Source organism: Panthera onca, chromosome D1 (assembly GCF_046562875.1).
Source record: "Panthera onca isolate mPanOnc1 chromosome D1, mPanOnc1 haplotype 2, whole genome shotgun sequence".
Taxonomy (NCBI): Eukaryota; Metazoa; Chordata; class Mammalia; order Carnivora; family Felidae; genus Panthera; species Panthera onca.
The window spans coordinates 68,516,012-68,539,521 of NC_138348.1; the positions used below are offsets into that span (position 1 = coordinate 68,516,012).

Sequence of the window (23,510 nt, forward strand, 5' to 3'; positions counted from 1 at the left end):
CGTGGCGGAGTGGCGGGGGGGGAAGCCCTCGCGAGCCCATCGCCTAGGAAACGGAGGGCTAGGCTACAGCCGGGGAGTGGGTGGGCCTGGTCCGCGGGCAGGACGCGAGTGCTACCTGCGGGCCGACTGCAGTGCATCCGCGCCTAGAAGTGGTCGAGGGAAGGTAGGGAGACTGGCTGGACTCCTCGCTCGACCCCTGACTCCTTCCAGTCTGGCACTTAAGACTTTACATCTCCGTCCCACCCCCACCAGGCCTGGGGCTTGCTCTACGCCCAAGCGGGCCTGGGGTCGCTCCCTCCTGGCGTCCTCCACCAAACCCTGCTCCTGGACCTTTGGAAACCGCCGGGAGGGGTTCTCATAGGCCCGCCCCTCTTCAGGAAGGAGACAGTGAGGGAGATTTTTTGAACTGATCAAAATATTAACCTCTCTTCGCCTTGCAGTAGAACCCCCGGTGACTTGCTGATTTGCCCGCCCTTCGAGATCTGTTCCTGAGGGCAGGATCTGAATGTGATTCAGGTTTGTGACCTTAATGGTGCCCTCACAGCCTCTAGCACATAGGTGTTCAGTAAACTAATCCTTCCATTTGTGTGGAGCTTTATCGCTTGACAGTATTCCCAAAGCATTTGAGCCTCATTGATAACCCGGACAGGAGGTAGGAAAGATGGAAGAGAACTCAGGGTCAGAGGGGATTAGAGACTCAAGGTTATAAAACTCACTAGTGGAGGAGCCAGAACTAGACTCAAGTCTTGCTTTGCTTAGTACTCTTCTCACCGAATTCCTGGTCTTGTGAATGCGTTTTGAGTGAGGACTCACACCTCCCTGCAACCTTCTCAGAGCCATCATGGAGCCCTCCCACGAAGGCTCTAAGTGTTGCTGATGACCTCCCCCCCCCCCCCGCCCCCACTCTCCTCCACAGTCCATAGATTGGCTTTAGCTCCTCGCCGTGGATCCTGCAACATCCTGTTCACAGGATGCTAGGTTTCTTTCTTTTATTAATGTTAGATTTGTACAGTACTTTCTTCTTCACTCCCCTTCTTGCTCCATGATTAATTCTCTGCTGGGCAAGAGAGAGTTGAGGAGGTGGTTGGGTAGTGTGAGATGTCCCATTGAAGGAAAAAAAAAAAAAAAAATATATATATATATATATATATATATGTATACACATATATATATGTATATATATGTATATATGTATACATATATATATTTCTGTTATGTATATATATACATACATATATATATACATATATATATGTATGTATATATATACATATATGCATATATATATACATACATATATATATATATATATATATATATTTCTGTTAAGGCAGAGAAGGAAAACAATAAACCTGGGTATTTATCACTGTGTGTGTGATAATTGCTTATGGATTTCCTTACTGCCACCCCAAGACCTGGCCCCAGTAGATCTCTTTGTATTCACCACTGCTCTCTGAAAATGGAAGCCCTTTGGTTCTCCTCCACCATCAGAGTTTGAAAATACTACATGTATTTCCATTATCCTCACAACATTCTTTTCATAATTATGTCTCTTTTATTTTGACATTTCTAAGCTTGAAGGACAGCAGGAGTTGGGGAAAAAATGTAGTAGTTCTGGTTGCTAGAGAAATTAGTATAATATAATGCTTCTCAAACTATTTGTTATTAGCAAATCTGGATCAGAAGATAGACCAATTCAGAAGCTAAGTGTAATTTGGGAACTGCAGTTCAGAAATGTCCCACTGACCAAAGGATTTGTATGGGTGAAAAAAATACATGGTAATATAATGTACATCACCAATTAGGCATGTGAAAGTTGAAAGTGTTATTTATCCAGATATTTTTAAATATCTTGATTTGAATATTTGGTTGTTTAACATATCTCCAAACTGGCTGTGTTTTACATTTTAAAGCTGTTTTGGGCTGTGTATACATAATCTATACAAAAAAAGGACTGAATTTGTTTTAAGCTAACTTTTAGGTGATATTCTCACTACTAAAAGGCTTTAAATGAATTCAGTGCTTTTTAACATACACTGAAGAGCATTTCTTTTTTTAAATGTTTATTTATTGATTTATTTTGAGAGAGACAGAGAGCACAAGTGGGAGAGAGGCAGAGAGAGAAGGAGAGAGAATCCCAAGCGATGTGGGGCTCAATCCCACAAACCATGAGATCATGACCCAAACTGAAATCCAGAGTCAAATGCTCAACCGGCTTAGCCAGCCAGGCACCCCTACACTGAAAAGCATTTCTAAAACATTTAAATATTGTATTAACAATATGTTCTAGCATAAGTGAGAATTTGAATTTAAAAGTGATTTACTTTCTAAATTCAGGGTATATACAACATTACGAGAAAATAAATAGGGCCATGGATAAAGAAAGTGAGTATATTGGGGCGCCTGGGTGGCGCAGTCGGTTAAGCGTCCGACTTCAGCCAGGTCACGATCTCGCGGTCCGTGAGTTCGAGCCCGGCGTCAGGCTCTGGGCTGATGGCTCGGAGCCTGGAGCCTGTTTCCGATTCTGTGTCTCCCTCTCTGTCTGCCCCTCCCCCGTTCATGCTCGGTCTCTCTCTGTCCCAAAAATAAAAAAAAAAAAAAAAAAAAAAAAACGTTGGAAAAAAAAAAAAAAAAAAGAAAGTGAGTATACATTATTTTCAGGTCATTCAAATTAGACATTTATTGAGCATCTACTTTGTGTCCAACAAGGTATGTTCCAACATATATTTTGAAAATATATTTTGAAAATATATATTCCAAATATATGTTCCAACATATATTTTGAAAACCCAAAGATGGTTTGTTGAAGTGGTTAGTTGTTATTCAGTATTAAAGGTATTATATTTTGTTGCAAATGAGCATATAACACCATGAATGCTTTCAAATATATATTGCAATTAACACTATAATGGGATACTACTACATTATTATTATTTATTAGACATACACATTTAGAACTAGTTAATGGCAGAGCCAGTACTAGATAGACTTCGAGACTTCCCACACCCATATAGAGATCTTTTCACTAAATCATGCCCTCAATCTCTGATGAAATCTTATTCAGAACTTTTACCGTTACTAATGCTGTTAAGTAAATATCTTCCATTTTAATCTACATAACAAACATCAGAATCCATTTCAAATGTCAAAAAAGCTATTAGAGCAGAGCTGCCATCCCTCTCAGCCTCCACAAAATTTGGAAAGAGTCATTAGGAGGCTTCTGGATATTCATGGCTCCACAAAGTCATGAAAAAAGTCATTAGGAGCTTTCTCAGTATTGAGCCAGGATCCTGAGAATGCACTCTTTGGTTTTTTGGGGGGGTAATTTTGCAGAGTCAAGTAAAGCATTATGGGATAACAGTACATTTGAATAAGATGGCTATTCTATGTCCATTTTTTCTAAACAGACTTCTTCCTTTCCACTGAGAAGCATTTGGGGATTATGTTTTGAAAAATTTTCTGACAGAAAGTGATTATGGAGTAGGCTCTGAAAAGGCTGGAGACCTGAGTCTTTCAAACCTAGCCTCCTCGCTTGCCATCGCTCCATGGCATATGTTATGGAATGCCCAAAGAGCATTGGGAAAGAACAAACAGATAGTACAAAAGGTCATACTGTGAGCAAAGATCTCCAGAGCATTCATTGCCTGCACAATCTTGCTAGCCTTTTAAAGTTGTTCATTATTTTTCTTAAAGTCCTACTAGAGTATGCTTCTTTCTTCCTATCTGAGTAGAGACTTGCCTCTTCCATATGTTATAATTAAGGACCAGGTAACGTGCCATGCACAGAGCAGGCACCAGATAGATGTTTGCAGTTACTGACACACAGATTAGGTGTCCATCTGTCAAGAATTATTCTTCATAAAACCTCCTGGAAGATAACCTACATTACTGTGTGAATATTTTTCTAGGGTCCTCACCCTTTGCTGAGATAGAAGTCCTCTAGGTGGACAGGAACTGTAAATCCTTGTAAATGTTTATGAAAATCCCCATTGTTTGTAGGACATTATCAAATGTAGAAGGACATTCTGAAGTAATGTCATTAGCTCATTGCAAAAATGCATCTATTAAGAGGCCAATCCTCTGCTTACTGATTTTCTGGAAAGTATGTAAAACAACAAATCTTAAAATAGTTTATGGATAAATAATTTGTGCTAATGGATCCACATTTTCACTCATAGTTTGTTAAAGTGCTTTGCCATGAGTTGCAGTTAGGTAACTAATAATACTTTAGTCAGAGAGCTGAAAACTTAAGAGCCAGGTAACTGAGGTAATGAGCAAGATGAGGTCATTTTTCCTCCAGCACCAGATGGGTATTATAGATGGAAACTCTAACACTTGATCTCCTCCATATGACTCAGAAGGAAAATTAGAGATCAATGTTAACATTTGTTTTAACTTTTAAATAAAATATTTATAGTAAAACAATCACTGTTAAGTAGTAAGTTATTGTTGCAAAATGATAACTGCATGTTACCTCTTTGCGCAATAGTCAAGTTAAAATTTCTAATTCTAAAATAGAAAATAATATAAAAATTCAACTCTGCATCTAAACAAAAAAAAAAAGCAATTTTTACTCAACTTACAAGTTTCTGTGAACTGTGATGGGAGAATGGCACATTTTATTGTGTAGTTTATGAAATTATTCTCAATACTTTCATATCTGAGAAGATACCACTTAATATATTACTCTGTGTTAATGTGTTAAATCTTTTTGTTGACAGCTGTGTGCTTTTCAGTTGGAAAGTATTATATAGTATGTTTGCATTCACATATACTCGAATCTGTTAGAATGTAGAGATGAGCACACTGGCTGGAAAAGAAAAGTCTCAGACACAAAGACTGAGCCTCACTGGAGGTCTAGGTGTGAAAACAGCATGTCTAGGAAAAAGTGTTTCATTTCAGAGACATTTTCCACTGTGGATCTCAGTGATCTATGTAGATTGCCGAGTCAGTGACCCAAGTCAATGATGAAGGTTGACAATAGCAAACCGCATGGATTAGTTTTTCCACACATCATTATACTTGGAATTGGGTAGACATCCTCTGCTTTAGTTACCCAGAGTTTGAAAAAGCCTGATCTGGAGCTTTAACTAAAAGGGCATAATACTTAACTAAGCTCTTTCTGTATGTCACCCACTATGCTAGGTGCTTTAAATAATGGCTTATTTAATCCTTATAACAGCTTTTAGAGTATGATTTTTGCTCTTAACTTATAGATGATGAAACTGAAGCTCAGAAAGATTAAGTCACCTACCCAAGGTCACATAGATAATAGGTGGTGGATATAGGATTAAAACATGTCTGCCTGATTTATCCATCCAGTTTTTCCTTTGACAAGGACTTACTGTGCATCTACTTGTGCTAGGTGGGGAATACAGTAATGCACAAGAATTACATCATCCCCACTCTCATGGACTTCCCAGCCATCTAAATAAATAATTACAAAGGTTAAATTCTTTCTACCATACCCAACTACTACTACTTTGATTGAAGCTTAGGCACTTATTTTTTTTAATTAATGGAAATTAGAAGATAAAAATCTGTTAAGATTATAATCTGAAAAGAAGCACTTTAGTACCTATACAAAATCCATCAAGTATTCCTGTTCACTATAAAAATCTGTGAACAGTGGACCTGATTTTTCACTCTTAAAATATATTATTTTTGAGAATTTTTTATTATTAGATAAAAAACAATCGATAGCTGATGAGCAGTGACTGCTAAATATTACATTATTATTATTACTTTGCATTTGTAAACCTTTTAGCCATTTAAAAAAACATTGGAATATGTGCTTTTATTTGCTCTAACAACCCTAGCCATACCTAATTCTTTTGGATTCTCGTTTCTTTGGATTCTAGCTCACAGAAAATTGTGCTTTTTTGTTTTGTCTTAATTAAAAAAAATTAACAGACATTGCCTGAGCTGTTATTATATGCAGTAACACTGTGGAGAAATAAAATGACTGGAAAAGTATAGTCCTTGTTCTTAGAAAAGCTTGATAGGGACAAGAGATGTAGATGGATAACATAAGGGGGTGAGTGTCTTAGAAAGTTTGGGTAGGAAAGGGCACCCGGGTGGCTCCGTTGGTTGAGCAGCTGACTCTTGATTTCGATTCACATCACGATCTCACAGTTCAGTTCCTGGGATGAAGCCCCACTGCAGGCTCCACACTGACACCAGGGAGCGTGCTTGGGATTCTTTTTACCCCTCCCCTTCCCCTTCCCTCTCCCCCTCCCCCTCCCCCACTGCACATGTGAGCATGTGCGCTCAAATCTCTCGCAAAATAAACTTTAAAAAAAGAAAAGAAAATGTTTTGGAATGGGGAAATGCTGTACCTGGTCCAAACATGGAACTTACTAGACTCAAGAATCCATTGATTCACTGATGTCCCAGCACTGTGGTGGATGATAGGTCTGATAGGTTTCCTAGCCTGAATGGAAAAACAGTTTTAAATTAAGTGCTGGCAGTTCCTTATCTTGAGTAAACACAAGTAGAGGGGCAAAGACAGAATTTATTTGCTTTTCCTACTTCTTTTCTAAACAGGCATACCTCTTACTAACGAAGCAACACAATGGACAACACAGCGAAAGCAAATAAAAAGGATATTCAAAATGAGCCACCCAAAGAAATCCAGTTGCCTACCAGTGAAGCACTTCTAGACTATCAGTAAGCTTAGATTATGAAATCCAAACATCCCCATATGCAAATGGAAATCATTGTTAAAATTCATATAACTCCAAACGGACAGTAATGCACTCAAAAGTTGTCAAGAGAGCCAGACTAGAGGTAGATTGGAAGCATAATTGAACTCTTGTGCTATGTGCAGACTTTTTTTTTAAGTTTTGAAACTTTGACTATAATATATTCCAAGTAGTAGCTGTGAAACCACATTCATTAATGTGGTTTTGGATCTCTCTTTCCCTCCATTGTATTATTGGTCACTCTCCCACATACTGTGTACACTTTGTATATAACAGCTGGCTGGCTTACCTCTTAAAATACAACAGAGAATAGTTAGTGTCATCTCCAGTGGCTACAGATCAAATCCGAAAGATAGAATTATTTTTAATAACAATATTTCTTAATGTCTCACTCCCAGGAGCTGAAGATAAAACTAAAGGTAATGCCTATTCTATATTTATGTTTTCATAGATAGTAAACTGCTGGAGAGATTTTGAACCTCAGCTTTTGACACAGCGTAGGTGTCTTAATGTGTAATTCTTAAGGAGTGAATGAATTCATTTCATTCTTTTACACACAAGAATGTACTTCATAACCCTCAACAAGGTAGGTTTAGAAGGAACATACCTCAACATAATAAAGGCCATATATGAAAGCCACACAGCTAACATCACAGTCAGTGGCAAAAAACTGAGAACTTTTTCAGGAAGGTCAGGAACAAGGTCAGGAACATGACAAGGATGTACACTCTTCCCACTTTTATTCAACATAGTCCTAGCCACAGCAGTCAGCTAAGAAAAACAAATAAAATGTATCCACAATGGTAATGAAGGAAGAAGTAAAACTCTATTTGCAGATGACATGATACTATATATAGAAAACCCTGAAGACCCCACCAAAAAACTACTAGAACTGATTGATTTATTCAGTAAGGTCACAAGTTACAAAATAAGTATACAGAAATTGATTGCATTTCTATGCACTAATAATGAAGTTGCAGAAGAAAAACTTAGCAAAAAAATCCCATTACAACTGCACCAAAAAGAATAAAATAGCTAGGAATAAACTGAACCAAGGAGGTAAAAGACCTGTACTCTGAAAACTATAAAACACTGATGAAAGAAATTAAAGATGACACTAACAAATGGAAAGATATTCCGTGCTCATGGATCAGAAGAACAGATATTGTTAAAATGTCCATACTACCTAAAGCAATCCACACATTTAATGCAATCCCTATCAAAATACCAACAGCATTTTTCACAGAACTAGAACAGATAATCCTTAAATTTGCATGGAACCACAAACAACCCTGAATAGCCAAAGAAATCTTGAAAAGGAAGAACAAAACTGGAGGTATCACAATCCCAGATTTCAAGATATACTACAAAGCTGTAGTAATCAAAATAGTATGGTACTGGCACAAAAATAGATACATAGATCAACAGAGTATACGTGTGTGTGTGTGTATGTGTGTATGTGTGTATATATATATATATATACACACACACAATGGAATATTATTCAGCATTATTATTCAACATATACAATGGAGTATTATTCAGCCATAAAAAAGAATAAAATCTTGCCATTTGCAACAACATGGATGGATCTACAGAGTACAATCCTAAGTGAAATGTTAAAGAAAGACAAATACCATATGATTTCACTTATATGTGGAATTTAAGAAACAAAACAAATGAACAAAGAGAAAAAAAAGAGAGAGACAAGCCAAAAACACGCTCTTAACTATAGAGAACAAATTGATGGTTACCAGAGGGGGGTTGGTAGGGGTATGGGTGAAATAGGTGATGGGGATTAAGAGTACACTTAACATGATGAGCACTGAGTAATGTACAGAATTGTTGAATTGGTATATTGTACATGTGAAACTAATATAACATTGTATGTTAACTATACTGGAATTAAAATTTTTAAAAAAGCATGTACTTCATTCATGCATTTACTGAACAAGTACTTGAATATTTACCAAGTCCAAGGCAAGTGCTAAAGGACAACAACAAAGAGAAAACCTGGTTCCTGCCCTGATGAGACATGGGAGACAGACATTAGACAACTAATTCAAGCTTTTTTTACAAAATTGCATAGCTGCAATTAAGACAGTATGAAAGAAAAGTGTAAGGTCCTGTGTAACAGTTTAACTAAAGGTTTAAACTATGGTCAGAGGTGTCAGGAAAAGCTTGTTGAGGAAGTGACGTTGGAGCTGATCTCTGGAAGAGGAATAGGTATTATGGAGAGATAAAGTAAAAGAGAGAAAAGCTTATGGAAGAAACGCTGGAGAGAGGGAGAGGTTTCACAGCCCAGGAACTGAGAGAAGGCAGAGTGAGGGAGAAAGGGTAAGACTGAACTGATGATGTATGCAAGGGTCAGATAAACCGAGTCCAGTGGAATATTTGGGAGTCAGTATGAGAAACTATTTATTGGAGAGGAACAAGACTGAAAGTGGGGAGCCTGGAATGCTGGTGACTAGCCTGTGACACTGGGCTTCAAGAGATTTGTTTTTAACAACATTCAGATAAAATCTACCTCCTTCTTGAGAAACTCCAAATCTATCTGTCTGTTCTTTTTAGAGGGCAGTTGACTGAAAGGGTCAGAACACTGAGAAACCCAAGAAGGGACTTGTGACAAAGCTCCCTTTTATTTTTTACTTGAGATAACATTTAACCAGAAACTACCCACACTCATTTGTCAACCTAACTGAAAACTTCCCTCATCTCATCTTCGGAGAGGTGGACAAAAAGGCTCTAGGAATACAACCTGCTCTCTAATTTGCTGCCATGGTTTACAGTGATGACATCCAAATACAACCGTTTCTCTTGTAGGTCAATCAGAGGCCAGTCTTTAACAGAGGTTTACAAAAAGACAAACATTTAAAAATTCTCATGATCTAGCACAAGATATAAACTGAACATCTCATGCTTTTGTTCTCTGCTTTGTTAAGACTAAATAAACAATCTCATGGACTGAAACAGTCGAGGCCTGACTGTACCATACTCTGCTAGTGACACTTGACTCATTCCAGGTGTTCCCAGGTGACAGAACTTTTGTCACATGACAAATTGGCCAAAACACCCACCTCACCATCTGAGAAAGGATTGTCCAAGGGTCCCCTGGAAGTATCTTCCTTCTCTCTTACACAATCTCATTTTAGAACAAAGAGCTGGGAGCACGTAGTAGGTAATCAATGACTTCTGAACAACTGAACATTTTTTTAAACCTATCCCAAGAAAATAAGGTCATGAACCTCTATGATTGTGAAGAGCTGAGACTGTCAATGCCAAATCTATAAAGTGACACCATTTCTAGGTAATGGTGGTTTTTATTTTTTCCTTTGTACTTGTTTTTCCCCCAGTTTTCTACAATGTGTGAATAGACCCAGAAATAGGTATAGATATTATTATAGGTTAAAAAATAGATAAAAGTATAAAATTTTTAAATTCAGATTTATCTATTTTACTTCTGAGAATTTTCAATGAAATTGCATGGAGGGAGAAAGTTGACACATTAATAACACTTTAATAATACAGTGAGGTAAGGGGGAAGGTGACACCTTGTATTACTAACCATTTCATGTCACTGTGCTTCAGAATAATGTGTATCCTTTCCAAACGGCTTTAATATCTATTATCTCATTAGTTTATCCAACTTGCTTCAGCATTTAGTGTGACATGTGGGCTACTATGGCATCTGAGAAAGTTATAAAAAGGAAAAAGTATATAGAGAAGAGTGAAGCTTGAACTCCCACAGTGGCTAAGAGTGTTGAGTTCTGAAGTTCAGTTTCATCTTCATGAGACCTAAGGAGGTTGAAGTAAATTCCAAGGAAGTACTCAGCTAACTTAGACCTATGACTACCATGTGAGCCACAAATCTTTTGGGCATCTCAGAATCTCCCCCAGGCCTGCCGGTGCCATTTAGATCTTTCTGAACAACTCACTGCAGAAGGAACAAAAGACAGAGCCCTAGGTCATTTGCCCCTAACTGCTCTGAGCAGAGGGGTGGTTGGCTGAAGTGTAAGGTTGCCAGATATAGCAAATAAAATTACCGGATGCGCAATTAAATTTGAATTTAAAATGAATATGAAATAATTTTTTTTAATGTAAGTTTGTGCCATGCAGCAGCTGGGGTTGGGGCAGGATGTAGTCTCTGGACCCATCTTTGTATACTCAGTCATCAGCAGGGAAGGCTCTCAGCTGAAGCCATTAGTAAGTCTATTAACTAGACCATCCAAAGACTCTCTCAACCAATGTAGACTACATATTTGAGATTCATTTGCCTGCTTCACCCATACTGAGAGTTAGGTTGCTATATTTGTAATTGCAGAAATTGCCTAATGTGTGAACATTTGCATAGCCTTTTTTCAAATAATTCTCATAATATTTTTTTTATTTTTCCCCTTAAAATGGGAGGTAGAGAAGGCGTTCCTTCAAAATTTTTGCATACCTAAGCTTTAGGTGAGAAGTAAAAAGATGGTTTATACCTACCTATAGACTTATTTATTATTATTGTGTGGAAACCACCCTTCCATTTAGCCTGTTATTTCCCCCATAACAATGGGTAAATAATATGATTGTGTGTTTACTTCTTTATTGTCTAATAAAATGTAAGCTCCTTGAGGGCAAGAATCACAGAGGTCTTGTTCAACACTATCTCCATAATGCCATAAACAATACTGGGCACAAAGCAGCAGCTCATTAAATCTTGTTATTTGTGAATGCATGAAAGGGAACAATGATCAATTTAAATTGTATAATTTTTGAACTGAAAAACTATAGAGCTCATCCCCTTCAATTCTTTTACCTACAGAAGAGTAAGGCAAGGCCTAACTAGGTGAAGAGTCCTTGGGCAGTTAGTGGAGAAGCAGGCCTGAAATCCAAGTTTCATAGTATCCAAACAGAGTACTTTTGCCACTAAAATGGATTGCTTGTTTTGTTTTTATGTTGCATTTTCTCATTATTGGGAAAGAAGGAGTCTTATTTTCCTCTCTACCAAACATGCAATATCACAAATATAAATGGTATTTTGGAGGAAGGGCTGAGGATATAAGATTCACTTCAACGAAATTTACTAAGCACTTACTCTATGCTAGAAACATTCACATACAATTTCTTATTTTAATCCTTATAGGATTAGGGCTAGGTATTGTTGTCACCACTGATAGCTTGGAAACTGATGCTCAGAGAAGTGACTTGCCTGAGATCATGTAGGTAAGAAGGGACAGGGACCAGATTGAAAACAAGAGTTGCTCAATCTTTAACAGTGTCTCTGTTCACTACACCACAGAGGTGCTATATATTTGTTTTGTTTTGTTTTGTTTTGTTTTGTTTTGTTTTGTTTTAATTGAGGCAAGGTATTTACATGAAGTTGTTTCCATTGTGTTACTTTGGTTTCATTTAAAGTTACAAGATGTACTGGGTAGTAGAGATATACTTAGCACTTCAAATATTTATCACATAGCCCACATCAAAGTCTTCCTGCACCTTTCTGTCTCTCCTTCGTATCTGACAGATGCTCAACAAATACTTGTTGGGTATTAAAGAAATGTGTTTGTGTCAGGAAAGCTTTTATTATTTATAGAAGAGATGGCGTGCTAAGGAACTTGAACCAAAGATATACCTAGTATATCTTTCTCTTTCAAGAAGATGTGCCTGCACTTATAAAGCCTTTGTTTTGTCATTTTTGTTTGAAATATTTAGATTTCTAGAAAGCATGTTTTCTGTATGCCCTTCTTTAGGTTCCCTTTAAGCTTAATTATTTATAGATAGTTATAAAGTATAAAAATTATGAAGTACAAATGGGGATTGATTTAAGAAAAAGAACTTGAAGTTATCTCTCCAATATATATTTTAGTGAGGAAAATATACTCAGAAACACGCACGCACACACACACACACACACACACACACACACAAATCACTTAAAAAGTTTTCTGATCCCTAAATGGGTTTTTATAATGTATCTAATACTTTATTTCAATTCAAATAATTTAGTTTAAAATTTTAAATTTGCCCCATTAATTTTCCAAGATAAATAATTGTAAAACATCTTATCTTTGTTTATTATCAGCTGTCAAATAAAGGAAAATGCAGTAGAACGGTTTATGGCTCAAATAAAGAGACTTAGAGAAAAGAACCAAAAGTATCATGAAAGAGTGAGTATAACATTTAAAGCTTATATCTAGTTATTAAACATTTACACAAATGCTTTAAAAATTGTGAATTATGATGACATGTACTCTAGGAAAGTATCTTCTTTAGTGCTTGGAATTGATTAATTTACAATCTAAGTTTTTTGTACATGTAAGGCAAAAGGGTACTGTTGTTCCTATTATATCAATTACAGTGTCGAAGGAAGTCAGCTTGAGCTGTGTTATTTAGACATGATGACATTGAGTCTTGTGTTAAAAATTTTAAGGCTCTGAAACCACATTTATCATTTAATTTCTTATTTAGCCAAATGATAAAACATTGGGTCTCTGTTTTTAATTTCTATATCTTTTTGCTCTTAGATTTTCAGAGTGTGCATATGTAAATATTATTTGAAAAGTATAATCTCAGTTGTTAAAATGACTGATGTTTAAGATGATATGTTGTATTTATAAAATCAGATTGAAATGAATATCAAAGTCATGCTGTATATGACTAAGTGATAATTAACACAAGTTTTCCCTTAAGGGGATAAGGAAACGCTGAGACTGTTCTCTACTAAAACATTTATATGGACTCTAAAGCTTCCACAGTTAACTGTTTTATTTGGCTTTTGTCTAAAATGACTATATCTACAAGTTTTAATGAAGTCTGGGGTCAGAGACCTAAGATTGCATCCTGACTGTACAACTTAAGGCTGGTAGCATTTTGGCCAAAACTGATGTGAGCCCCAGTTTCCCTCCTATAACATGGGATTCCTGTCTTCCAAATAGGGCTAATTTGGTCATTCATTCAGCAATATTTTGGGGACTAGATATGGTGGTGATATAACTGTGACCCTGACATTGTCGTGATTCTCAACGATCAGTTACTAAAGTCTGTTGATCAGAAACTCAGGTCTGTGGGTGAAAATGGAAAGGGGACGTTTGGTCTAGGTGCTTGGATGCAGGTTCCACATGATGAGATCCACAGCACATTAGATGAGTGAACTGCCATCAAGGACCAATGCACACCACCCAGTGGTCAGCACTGGGACTTCCATTTGGTTGTGGAAATGACATTAGGACTGAGGGATCACTTTCCCATAGCCCCTCATTTGAAGCCAGAAACAAAATTCTTATTTTCATGACTATGGGATAGGCCTATGTCTTCTTCTGGGATCATGTGGACCCAGCAGTGACGAACATGGAGAGGCAGACTAGTTCCAGCTATGTATCTATTTCTTTCCATTTATGCCGCTACTGCCACAGTTGAGGCTGCCACCAGCTCTTACCCATCCTTCTTCTATTCAGTACATTTTCCACAGTGCAACATTTTGAATACCGTAAACCTTTCAGTGCTTAAAACCCTACAGTGGCTTTCTATGGTACAGAAAATTAATCCATGCTCCTTACTAAAGTCTTTGAGGCCCTACAAGATCTGACCTCTGTTCACCTCTCCAACCTTGTCTCCAGTTGTTCCACCCTTTGCTCACCACTGCTTCTTTTAAATCTTGGAAAACCCAGTCTTGCTCGTTATTGTACCTTTCTTCAGGCTGTTTCATCCTCCAGAATGCTCTTCTCTTGGCAAGCTCCTTTTTGTTCCCCCAAACTAAGCTGGAATGCTCCATACAAATGTATCTCCATTATTAAATTGAAAGCTCTTTAGGGAGCAGAATCAAATCTTACTTACCTTTGTTTCTCCGGAAGGGCCCAGCATGAGTCGGTGTTCGATAAATATTTGTTGAGTTGATTCACACTAACACCAGTGAAGGAAACATTTTTGAGGTCACAGATATTTACTTGCTAAATTAAATATGACTCATTAACAAGACCTACTTTTTCTCTTCCATTAGGTCAAACTCAGAAATCCTTCCTCCCCATCATATCCTCCTTTGTGTGAATTTTGTTTGGACTGTCACTTCATTGATTATCTTTCTTTCTCTCTGTATGCTCCACTCATGTCATTAGACATTTCATAGTTCACTCTGTCCACTTCCTTACCTCCATTTCATCCTTTCACTCGTGCTATTCCACCACACCTGCTAGGACAGAAGTTATTAATGACCAATTAGCCGGGTCCAATGGCCTCTTTTTAGTCTTTAATTTATTTCTCGTGCCTTCATCATCAGCCCTGTCATCTTGAAACTCTCTTTTCCTTTGGCTGCCAGCACATCCTTTAATATTCCCCCATATTCTCCAACCATTTCTTGTTTTTCATTCACTGCTCTTTTCCCGGAACCATCCCTTAATTAGGTATTTTCCAGGGTTCTGATCTCCACTCTTCTCTTTAAATCTAAAGGCCTTACTTAACACTATGGCTTCAAATGCCATCTGTCTGGTGATAATTCTCATATGTATATGTGGCAAATTTTCTTAATACTTATCCACTAAAAACAACTAAAATGAGCATATGTAAAAACTGGTGAAATCCAAATTAAATTCTCTAATTTACTTAATACCATTGTACAAATGTCAACTTCTCCATTTTCAGGTGCTGTGGTTATATAAGATGTCATCATTGGGGAAAGCAGGGTGTAGTAAGGCGAAGCTCTGTGTACTATTCTGGCAACTTCTTGTTCTTGCAAATCTTAAAAAGTTAAAAAGGCAGAGCCCATGAGATGGCCTTATAGCAAAACAAAATCAGTTCTTTCTTTGTAGTTTATTTATTTAATCTACGTTATTCTATTTTTATGGTGTGATAATGGTTTGCTTTGTAGGATAAATGTCTTTTTTTAAACACATTGGTGAATATAGCTAACTAAATTGTATTTCATATATCACTCAAAATAATTTTTCAGATATAGTGAATTTTGTAACATGTTATCAGACACATGTCCCATCCATTTGTAATTCACTATGGGATTTGGGAAGTTTAATACGGATGCTATTAAATTTATATATAATGCCAAATATGATTTAGTCATGTTTATGTAATTTTTGAATACAGTTTTAGGACATATGATAATATTTTAATTTATAAATGAAAATATCATATGTTTTAAAAGGATAGTCATTGTGTTAAAAATTTGATCTAAGAGGACTGGATTCACTTTGACAAGTATTGTGCTAAGTATGGAAAGTAAAAGGAAAATTTGTTGACTCATTACACACTATTCTTTTATGAATTATATGTAGTGGTTTTTAAATGATCACTGTCTTTGGGTATTTTTTGCCTATTTTTCAGCTGGAATTGATTTTGAGGCAATTATTGCCTTACTATAATTACCTAACATAAATAAAATCAGATAAAGATTTATTTAGTATTCGGACTATACTTGATAAAGGAATTTTCCATTTCTACAAAAATAAGTGGAAAAGTCCATATTTAGAAAAAATATTAGGAATGCAATAGTTTGGCAAGGGATATTTCCATTGCTATTATTCAAGTTTCTACAAATATTTCATTTTCAGATAACTCATGTCGAGCCAAAGTAATTCAATTTATTTATAAGAAAAGCAAAACATGAATCAATTTCATTTAAGAAAATGGAGTTATTTGAGAACTTATTAAAGAGCAATAAATTGTTTATCAGTGGCTAATATTGATTGATCTTCATTTTTTAAATTAAACTTTTTTGAAATAATTACAGATTAGCATGCAGTTATAAAAAAATAATACAGAGAGATCCTGTATACCGATACCTGGTTTCCTATAACATATTACAGAACTATAGTACAATATCACAAGTAGGATATTAACATTAACAATATTGACATTGATACAGTCAAGGCATAGGACATTTCCATTAACACAGGTGTCTCTCATATTATCCTAATATAGCTACTCACTCATTCCCAATTCTGCCCCTTCATTAGCTCCTGGCAACCATTAACCTGTTCTCCATATTTATAATTTTGTTATTTTAAGAATGTTATATAAATGGAATCATATAGTAAGTAATCTTTGGAGATTGGCTCTTTTCATTCAGCAGAATTCTTTGGAGATTCAGTTTGCTGCATGTATAATTAGTTGGTTCCTTTTATTCATTTTTATTTCATGATATGAATATATCACAATTTATTCAACCATTTACCTTTTGAAAGACATGTGAGTTGTTTCCAGTATTTGGCTATGATAAATACAGTTTTGTAAGCATTGTATCAATGTGAATATAAGCTTTCATTTCTCTGAGATAAATGCCTAAGAGCCTAGTTGCTGAGTTGTATGATAGGCAAATGTTTAGTTTTATAAGAAATTGGCATCCTTTTTTAGCAGAGTAGCTGTACCATTTTACAAAGGAGTCAACTTTCAAGAGGAAGAGAGAAAAGAGGGATAAGGGGGGGAATAGGAGAGCAGAGAAGGAGAGAGTTTGAGAGAGGAGGGGGAGAGCAGATTTAGAAAAAGTTTTTAAAGCTGAGATCTGACAGCATGTAAGGCTCTGGTCCAGATGTGGCATCCTGCCTTGGCTGTTTGGTCATATGAAAAAATTAAAATCCTCTTTATGCTTATGCTAGTTGCAGTTAAATTATTACCTTTGCAACCAAAGTGTCCTTTTTCTGAGTCTGTTGTCCCCATGAAGCTGGAACTCTGACCATGGACACCTCGCCTTACATCTTTTAACCTCAAAATGGAGACCAAAAAACATGTTTCCATCAGTTTCAGTGAAAGTATTTCCAGGGAAGGACTCTGAGCATATGCTTGCTTGAGACAGCATGCTCAACCTGGACAAATCCAGTGGCCAGGAGAAGGTGCCACTGTATTTTGTGTATAGTGTTCACTGATGTACTCCTAGTGTCTAGAAGACCTCCTGGCACATGGTAGATGCTCCATAAATACTGACTAAATGAATGACAATCGCTGGAGAAGAATGGTATTAGTGGGAGATTGAAGAAATTGGCCTCCAAGGTCTAACTTTAATGTTCACTGATCCTATAATAGAGTGATAGACTAGGAAATTAATAACACAATTTTTTAAAATGTAACTTTCTATCCAATAGTTACTATGTTGATGGGTTTAATTTTATTTTGAGTCTTCCATATTCCATAAGCTTTTAGAGATATTGTATAAACTTACTTCATTAAATGTTTTTTTCTCATTTTACAAGCCTCAGTGTGACTCTGTTTTGAGGCAAATCAATGTAAATATTTGAGCAGATGCTGTTACCTACTGTTGATTGTCATGACAGAACAGACGCTTGAAGGATGAACAGACTTGGCACATACGGAACCTACTGAAGGAGCTGAGTGAAGAGAAGTTGGAGAAATTACCAGTTGTAACAAGAGAAGATGTTGAAGAAGCAATGAAGGAAAAATGGAAGTTTGAAAGAGACCAGGAAGAAAACTTAAAAGGTGGCTTAGGAACTTGGAAAATTATAAAGCTGCATCAAATTATTTCTTGAATGTGTTAATGCTTTTGTCTCCTAATATGTTCAAAATGCTACGAACATGTTTCAGATGAGATCATTAACACCACAAGCACACACACGTGTGGGTAAATGGACAGGAGAGGGAAATAACAAGTGGGCAGAGCTACTGAAGCCAAGTGAGAAGGAGGAAGGGCACTGATCAAAAACAAAGACAGAAGAAAACCACCTGGGTCTTGACACTAGATAACATCCTGTTAGCAACCACCCTGAAGTCCTCACAGTGGGGATTTGTTCTTTCTTGGGGAAATTCTCTTGTTTGGCAGTTTCTTTGACTTCAACTTCAGTTCAGACTTGGGAACAAGGTGAATATTACCATAAAGCTTCCCCCCACACCAGTATTGCTAAAGGAGCAAACACTCCCATTTAGGTGAAGAGAGGGATTAGAGTTGACCAGGGGGAAGGTTGGCGGACATGGATAGAAATGATGCTAGGTGTAGAAGATGAAAGACCCAGGATTTACTCTTGTCATGGGCTTAGGAAATACCGTGGTCCTGTGGGGAAGTCATACATAGCTTTGACACATGCATTAAAAAGAGATTTTCAGGGCGTCTGCGTGGCTCAGTGGGTGGAGCAATTGACTCTTGATTTCAGCTCAGGTTGTGATCTCACAGTCATGAGACTGAACCCTGAGTCAGGCTCCACACCAAGCATGGCACCTGCTTAGAATTCTCTCCTCTGCTCCTCCCCAACTTGTGCACTCACACTCTCTCTCAAAAAAAAAAAACTGTTTTTCATTCCTTTATCCTCAACTTGCTGCTAAGATTTCCAGAACCACTTTTGCCAGGACCTCTATAAGTATCATCTTAGCTAGGAAGCTGGAAAACTTGGGAAAAGACATTGAGTGTTCTCAGGAAGCAGTACTAGAAGCTGGGAGGCAAAACAAGGACTTGCTTCCCTGAATGTGTCCCAAGTATTTCAGAGAGCCCACTTACCCAAGCACTTGACAAAGAGCAAGCACACCATCTGTAATTATTTTTGGTTTTGAATGAAATAGTTAACAACACAAAAAAACGGCAATCAGAAAACTTCATTTTTAGGGGTCTCCACAACTGTTCCCATAAGCCTGTTCTGACCCATCTTCTTATGGGCAATGATGATGTCATGAGGTGGTAGATACTGTATTTCTCAGGGCTCCTTTCCAGGAGAGTTCTACTTATGCTTGGAAGGAGTACTTTAATAAGTCCCTTGAGGTGGGAGTGAGACCACAAAGGATACTCAAATGCGCTCATGAAACTGCCTTCGCAGGGAAATGAGCCCAGCTAGCAGAGGTGTGCCTGTTTATGGTTTGGGCTGAGTGATGGAACGTGTGTGTCATACGAGACTGGTGCCGAGCTGGGTGACCAGGCAGAGAGGAGGAGTGCTGGGCATGGGAGGTGATCCAAGAAAGAAAAGAGCCCACAGGTGCCAAAGGAGAGAGAGGAAAGTGAGAGGGCAGGTGGCTCTGAAAAGGCTTTCTGATGCAGTTCTGTCAGGTACCGGGTAGTCGCTTACAGGCAAGCCAGTTTGGGATGGCAGAATCTCAGACCCAGCCAGACCTACAGAGTTAGAATCTGCATTGTGACAGACCCTAGAGGATCCCTATGCATAGGAAGGTTTGAGAAGGACTGAGGTAACCCCTTTTTTTTTTCCAACTTAGGACTCTTTAGTTTCCAGGATAAAAATTTAACCCAAACTATAGCCTAAGCTTAAGGAGGATGTTAATTTTTTCATAAAATCAAACAGAAAAGGCAGATTGCTACTGACCTGGACCCACCAGAGCCTCACATGCTGTTAGAGTTCAGTTTTTTTTTTTTTAATCTATCTCCTCTGCTTCTCCCTCTTTCTTCCTCCATTGTCCTCCTCCTCTACCTCTTATCCTTCTCCTCTCTCTGTCTTCCCCCTGAAAGATGGCTCCTTTAACTGAGGCTATTGTCCCCAGGAGGCTGGAACTCTGACAATAGACCCTTCTCACCTTACATCCTTTTAACCTCAAAATGGAGACAAAAGAGACATGTTTTCCACCAGTTTCAGTAGAAGGACTCTGAGCATGTGCCTTGCTTGAGACACATGCTCAACCCTGGACAAATCCTTATGTCCAAGAGAAGGGACCACTGTAATTGGCCTACTGATTTGACTAGGGGTAGGAGAAGGGAAGGGAGATAGGTTCTTGGAAAGTATAACAATAGCCGCTACATCCACCTCTTTTCCAGAATCTTCAGTGACATTAACCAGCCTTCCCCTCAAAGGCTGAATGTGGCCCAGGGCTGAGATAGCAGCAATCTTTTTTTTTTTCCAATATATGAAGTTTATTGTCAAATTGGCTTCCATACAACACCCAGTGCTCATCCCAAAAGGTGCCCTCCTCAATACCCATCACCCACTCTCCCCTCCCTCCCACCCCCCATCAACCCTCAGTTTGTTCTCAGTTTTTAAGAGTCTCTTATGCTTTGGCTCTCTTCCACTGTAACCTCTTTTTTTTTTCATTCCCCTCCCCCCATGGGTTTCTGTTAAGTTTCTCGGGATCCACATAAGAGTGAACACATATGGTATCTGTCTTTGTATGGCTTATTTCACTTAGCATAACACTCTTCAGTTCCATCCATGTTGCTACAAAAGGCCATATTTCATTCTTTCTCATTGCCACATAGTACTCCATTGTGTATATAAACCACAATTTCTTTATCCATTCATCAGTTGATGGACATTTAGGCTCTTTCCATAATTTGGCTATTGTTGAGAGTGCTGGAGATAGCAGCAATCTAAACAAATAAGAGGACAGATCATCGGATAGGTTATAACAGTATTAATTGTTTAATGGCAACAAGTGCCATTTATTAAGGGATTTAAAAATATCTTATTTACATATTTGGAAAAAGACATGTCTGGAGTCCTTCTGGCCCTCTGTACTGAAGAACATCCCTCTGGCCTGAATGGAGTGTCTCAGTCATTCCATAAACATTTATTGAGCACCAACTAATTGCCAGACTCTGTGCCAAGTGCTGGATTTACACACATGAATAAGATGTGGTCTTGCCTTCAGGGAGCTCTCAAACCAGATGGTGTGTGGCATTGAGACAAATAGCCATTCACTTCACCGTACCTTGTTCTTTTCATGCTTCCATTTCCAAAATATTTAGAAGCATGAGACCCCGCCTAAAGATTGAGTAACATATCACGTTTAGTAAGTGCATCAGGGTGAACTAAAAGTTTATACAGTTGAGATAGCTCAATTGCACATACTGTCCTAGTGAGTTTATCTTTCATTCTGAAGGCCTTAGTAAGTAGGGGCAGGAGAAGACATGGTATCATTTGGTATGATATGGTATCATCTGGTATGATATGGTATCATTTCACACAAGGGAAGCCCAAACAATGAACTTTAGATAATGGAACCAGCCAACTTACTTACAAAAATGGTTGCCAAGGACAGCACAAGGATACAAGTTGAGGTCACTTTGCCCAGAGGCATAATGGTCAGAAAAATCACAATTTATTAATAAAAAGTATATGCAACATAATCTTGTACAAAAAAGGACTCTTATCAAGCTATCATGGGAATAATTTAAGCTTATGGGTTCCTAGGCATATAGGTTGTCTATTATAGCTGTCAGTCACGGCCTAAAACCACACATCTACTTTATAATTGGAAGTTTAATTTTACTTAGATTATGAATTATGAGGGATAAACAACAGTTCGAATAGTTTAGATTTCCTTTAATTGGAGTTAAAAGTTTGTATTTATGAATTAACAGCATTGTAGTATCAGACCTTAACTTCATAAAATCTGATTGCAACATATAATGGTTGCAAGAACAAAAGAAATGACATGGTATCTTTATTTTCTTTCAACAGATATGCACATGCAAATAAATAATGCTGAGAAACGATTTCTTGAGAAACTCAGTGAGAAGGAATACTGGGAAGAGTACAAGAACGCAGGGAGTGAACAACATGCTAAACTCATTATCTCCTTACAAAATGACATCAATACAGTTAAAGAGAATACAGAGAAAATGTCAGGTCAGTTGAGACAAAGCTAGTTTAAATTCAGTAGAAAATCTTCGGAGAGCAGCCCTGTGGTAGAAGGAAAAAAATGCACACTCCCTGGATCATTCTTTACTTTCTGCTATCAGCACAAGTAGCTATGAACCTAAGGGTGAAGGTGGAAAGAGAAGGTGGAGAAACTCTCCCAGGACTACCAGTGAAACTGAGAAGGATGGAGGGGTGGGTGCCGGGGCAGTGGAGAATCCCTGAGACCAGATGTCTTAGAGAAAGAAGCTTCGTTCAGCGGATGGTGTCTGTATGCTCCCACACGTAGGTCTGGGGCAATTCTATCGGGGTGGAGGCAGGGGGGTCCTGGGACAGGGTTACATTAGAAAAGGAATTTAGCTGAGACAAGCTTAAAACAGCTTAACCAAGCTATAAAACCAGAATCATTGTAGAGAAATGCCCAAGTAAATGCTAGGTTATGGTCAGAAAGAACTGAAGAACAAACATGAGATGGGAAATGGGAAGAACAAAAATGAGAAGGTATGGAGAAGGATGGCATCAGGTGAGATGAAACTTACCAGGACTAAATCTGGGAACCATGAGGCTACGTGTCTGTCCCTGTGGCTAGCATAGTGGCTTAAAAAAAAACAAAAAATCAGAGACCCAGAGACAGAGAAGTCATGGGATAGAATAAATGGAGTAATCTGATGACCCAAAAGACCACTGTGGCTGGATGACAATTCTGAACCCAGCTGGTGATGGTGCCCTGTGTTGGGGAGGTGTTCCTGTGGCATAATTTCCATCCCCACCTCTGGGGCCCTCTTGGGATGTTCCACATCTAGACCAATTTTTCTGTAAAGTTCTCAGCTCAGGGCTTCTGCACCACGATGGTAGTATAAATTTGGCCCAAATCAGACTGGACTTGGAGTTCTAATCTTTCAAAAGGTTCTCCTCCTCAGAAGAAAAGTAGAGCATAAAAGGGACACCTTCCTACCCCTGTACATCCTCCAGTCACTCAGATACTCTCTGTAGATAAAACCACAATTACCAATTTCTCATATAGCCTCCATCAGAAATATTTTATATCAAAATATACAAAGCATGCTACAAATACAATATATGAACATTCTTATAGATCAGTACATATTAGGATGTCTTCATTCTTCCAGTGGCTACTTTGTTTTGTTCTGCTACAATTTTTTTTTTTTTTTACCAGTCCCCTACTCACAAGCATTTAGGCTATTTCCTGTATTTTACTATTACAAATAATGCTGCAAAGAATATTCTTATATTTATATAATTTCATTTTTGGGTATCTCTAGGGAGGAATGGCTGGCCCAAAGAG

At 37.8% G+C, this 23,510-nt stretch overlaps 1 protein-coding gene across 5 annotated transcripts in view; it reads left to right on the plus strand.

Annotated features, from left to right (window-relative positions):
• The first annotated feature begins 46 nt into the window (after window positions 1-46).
• The window catches only part of CCDC83 (coiled-coil domain containing 83), a 45,124-nt gene continuing 21,660 nt past the window's right edge, over window positions 47-23,510 (plus strand). Inside the window, exons 1-6 of one of the 5 annotated variants that reach the window (XM_060605448.2) lie at window positions 52-163; window positions 441-516; window positions 6,547-6,669; window positions 12,769-12,853; window positions 17,957-18,119; window positions 22,028-22,195. In XM_060605448.2, coding sequence (XP_060461431.1) covers window positions 6,575-6,669; window positions 12,769-12,853; window positions 17,957-18,119; window positions 22,028-22,195 — 511 coding nt within the window. In that variant the 5' untranslated portion in view covers window positions 52-163; window positions 441-516; window positions 6,547-6,574. Of the gene's footprint in view, window positions 517-6,546; window positions 6,670-11,840; window positions 11,910-12,768; window positions 12,854-17,956; window positions 18,120-22,027; window positions 22,196-23,510 lie in introns of those variants that run through there. The other 4 variants (XM_060605450.3, XM_060605449.3, XM_060605451.3 and 1 more) reach the window with 4 other exon arrangements.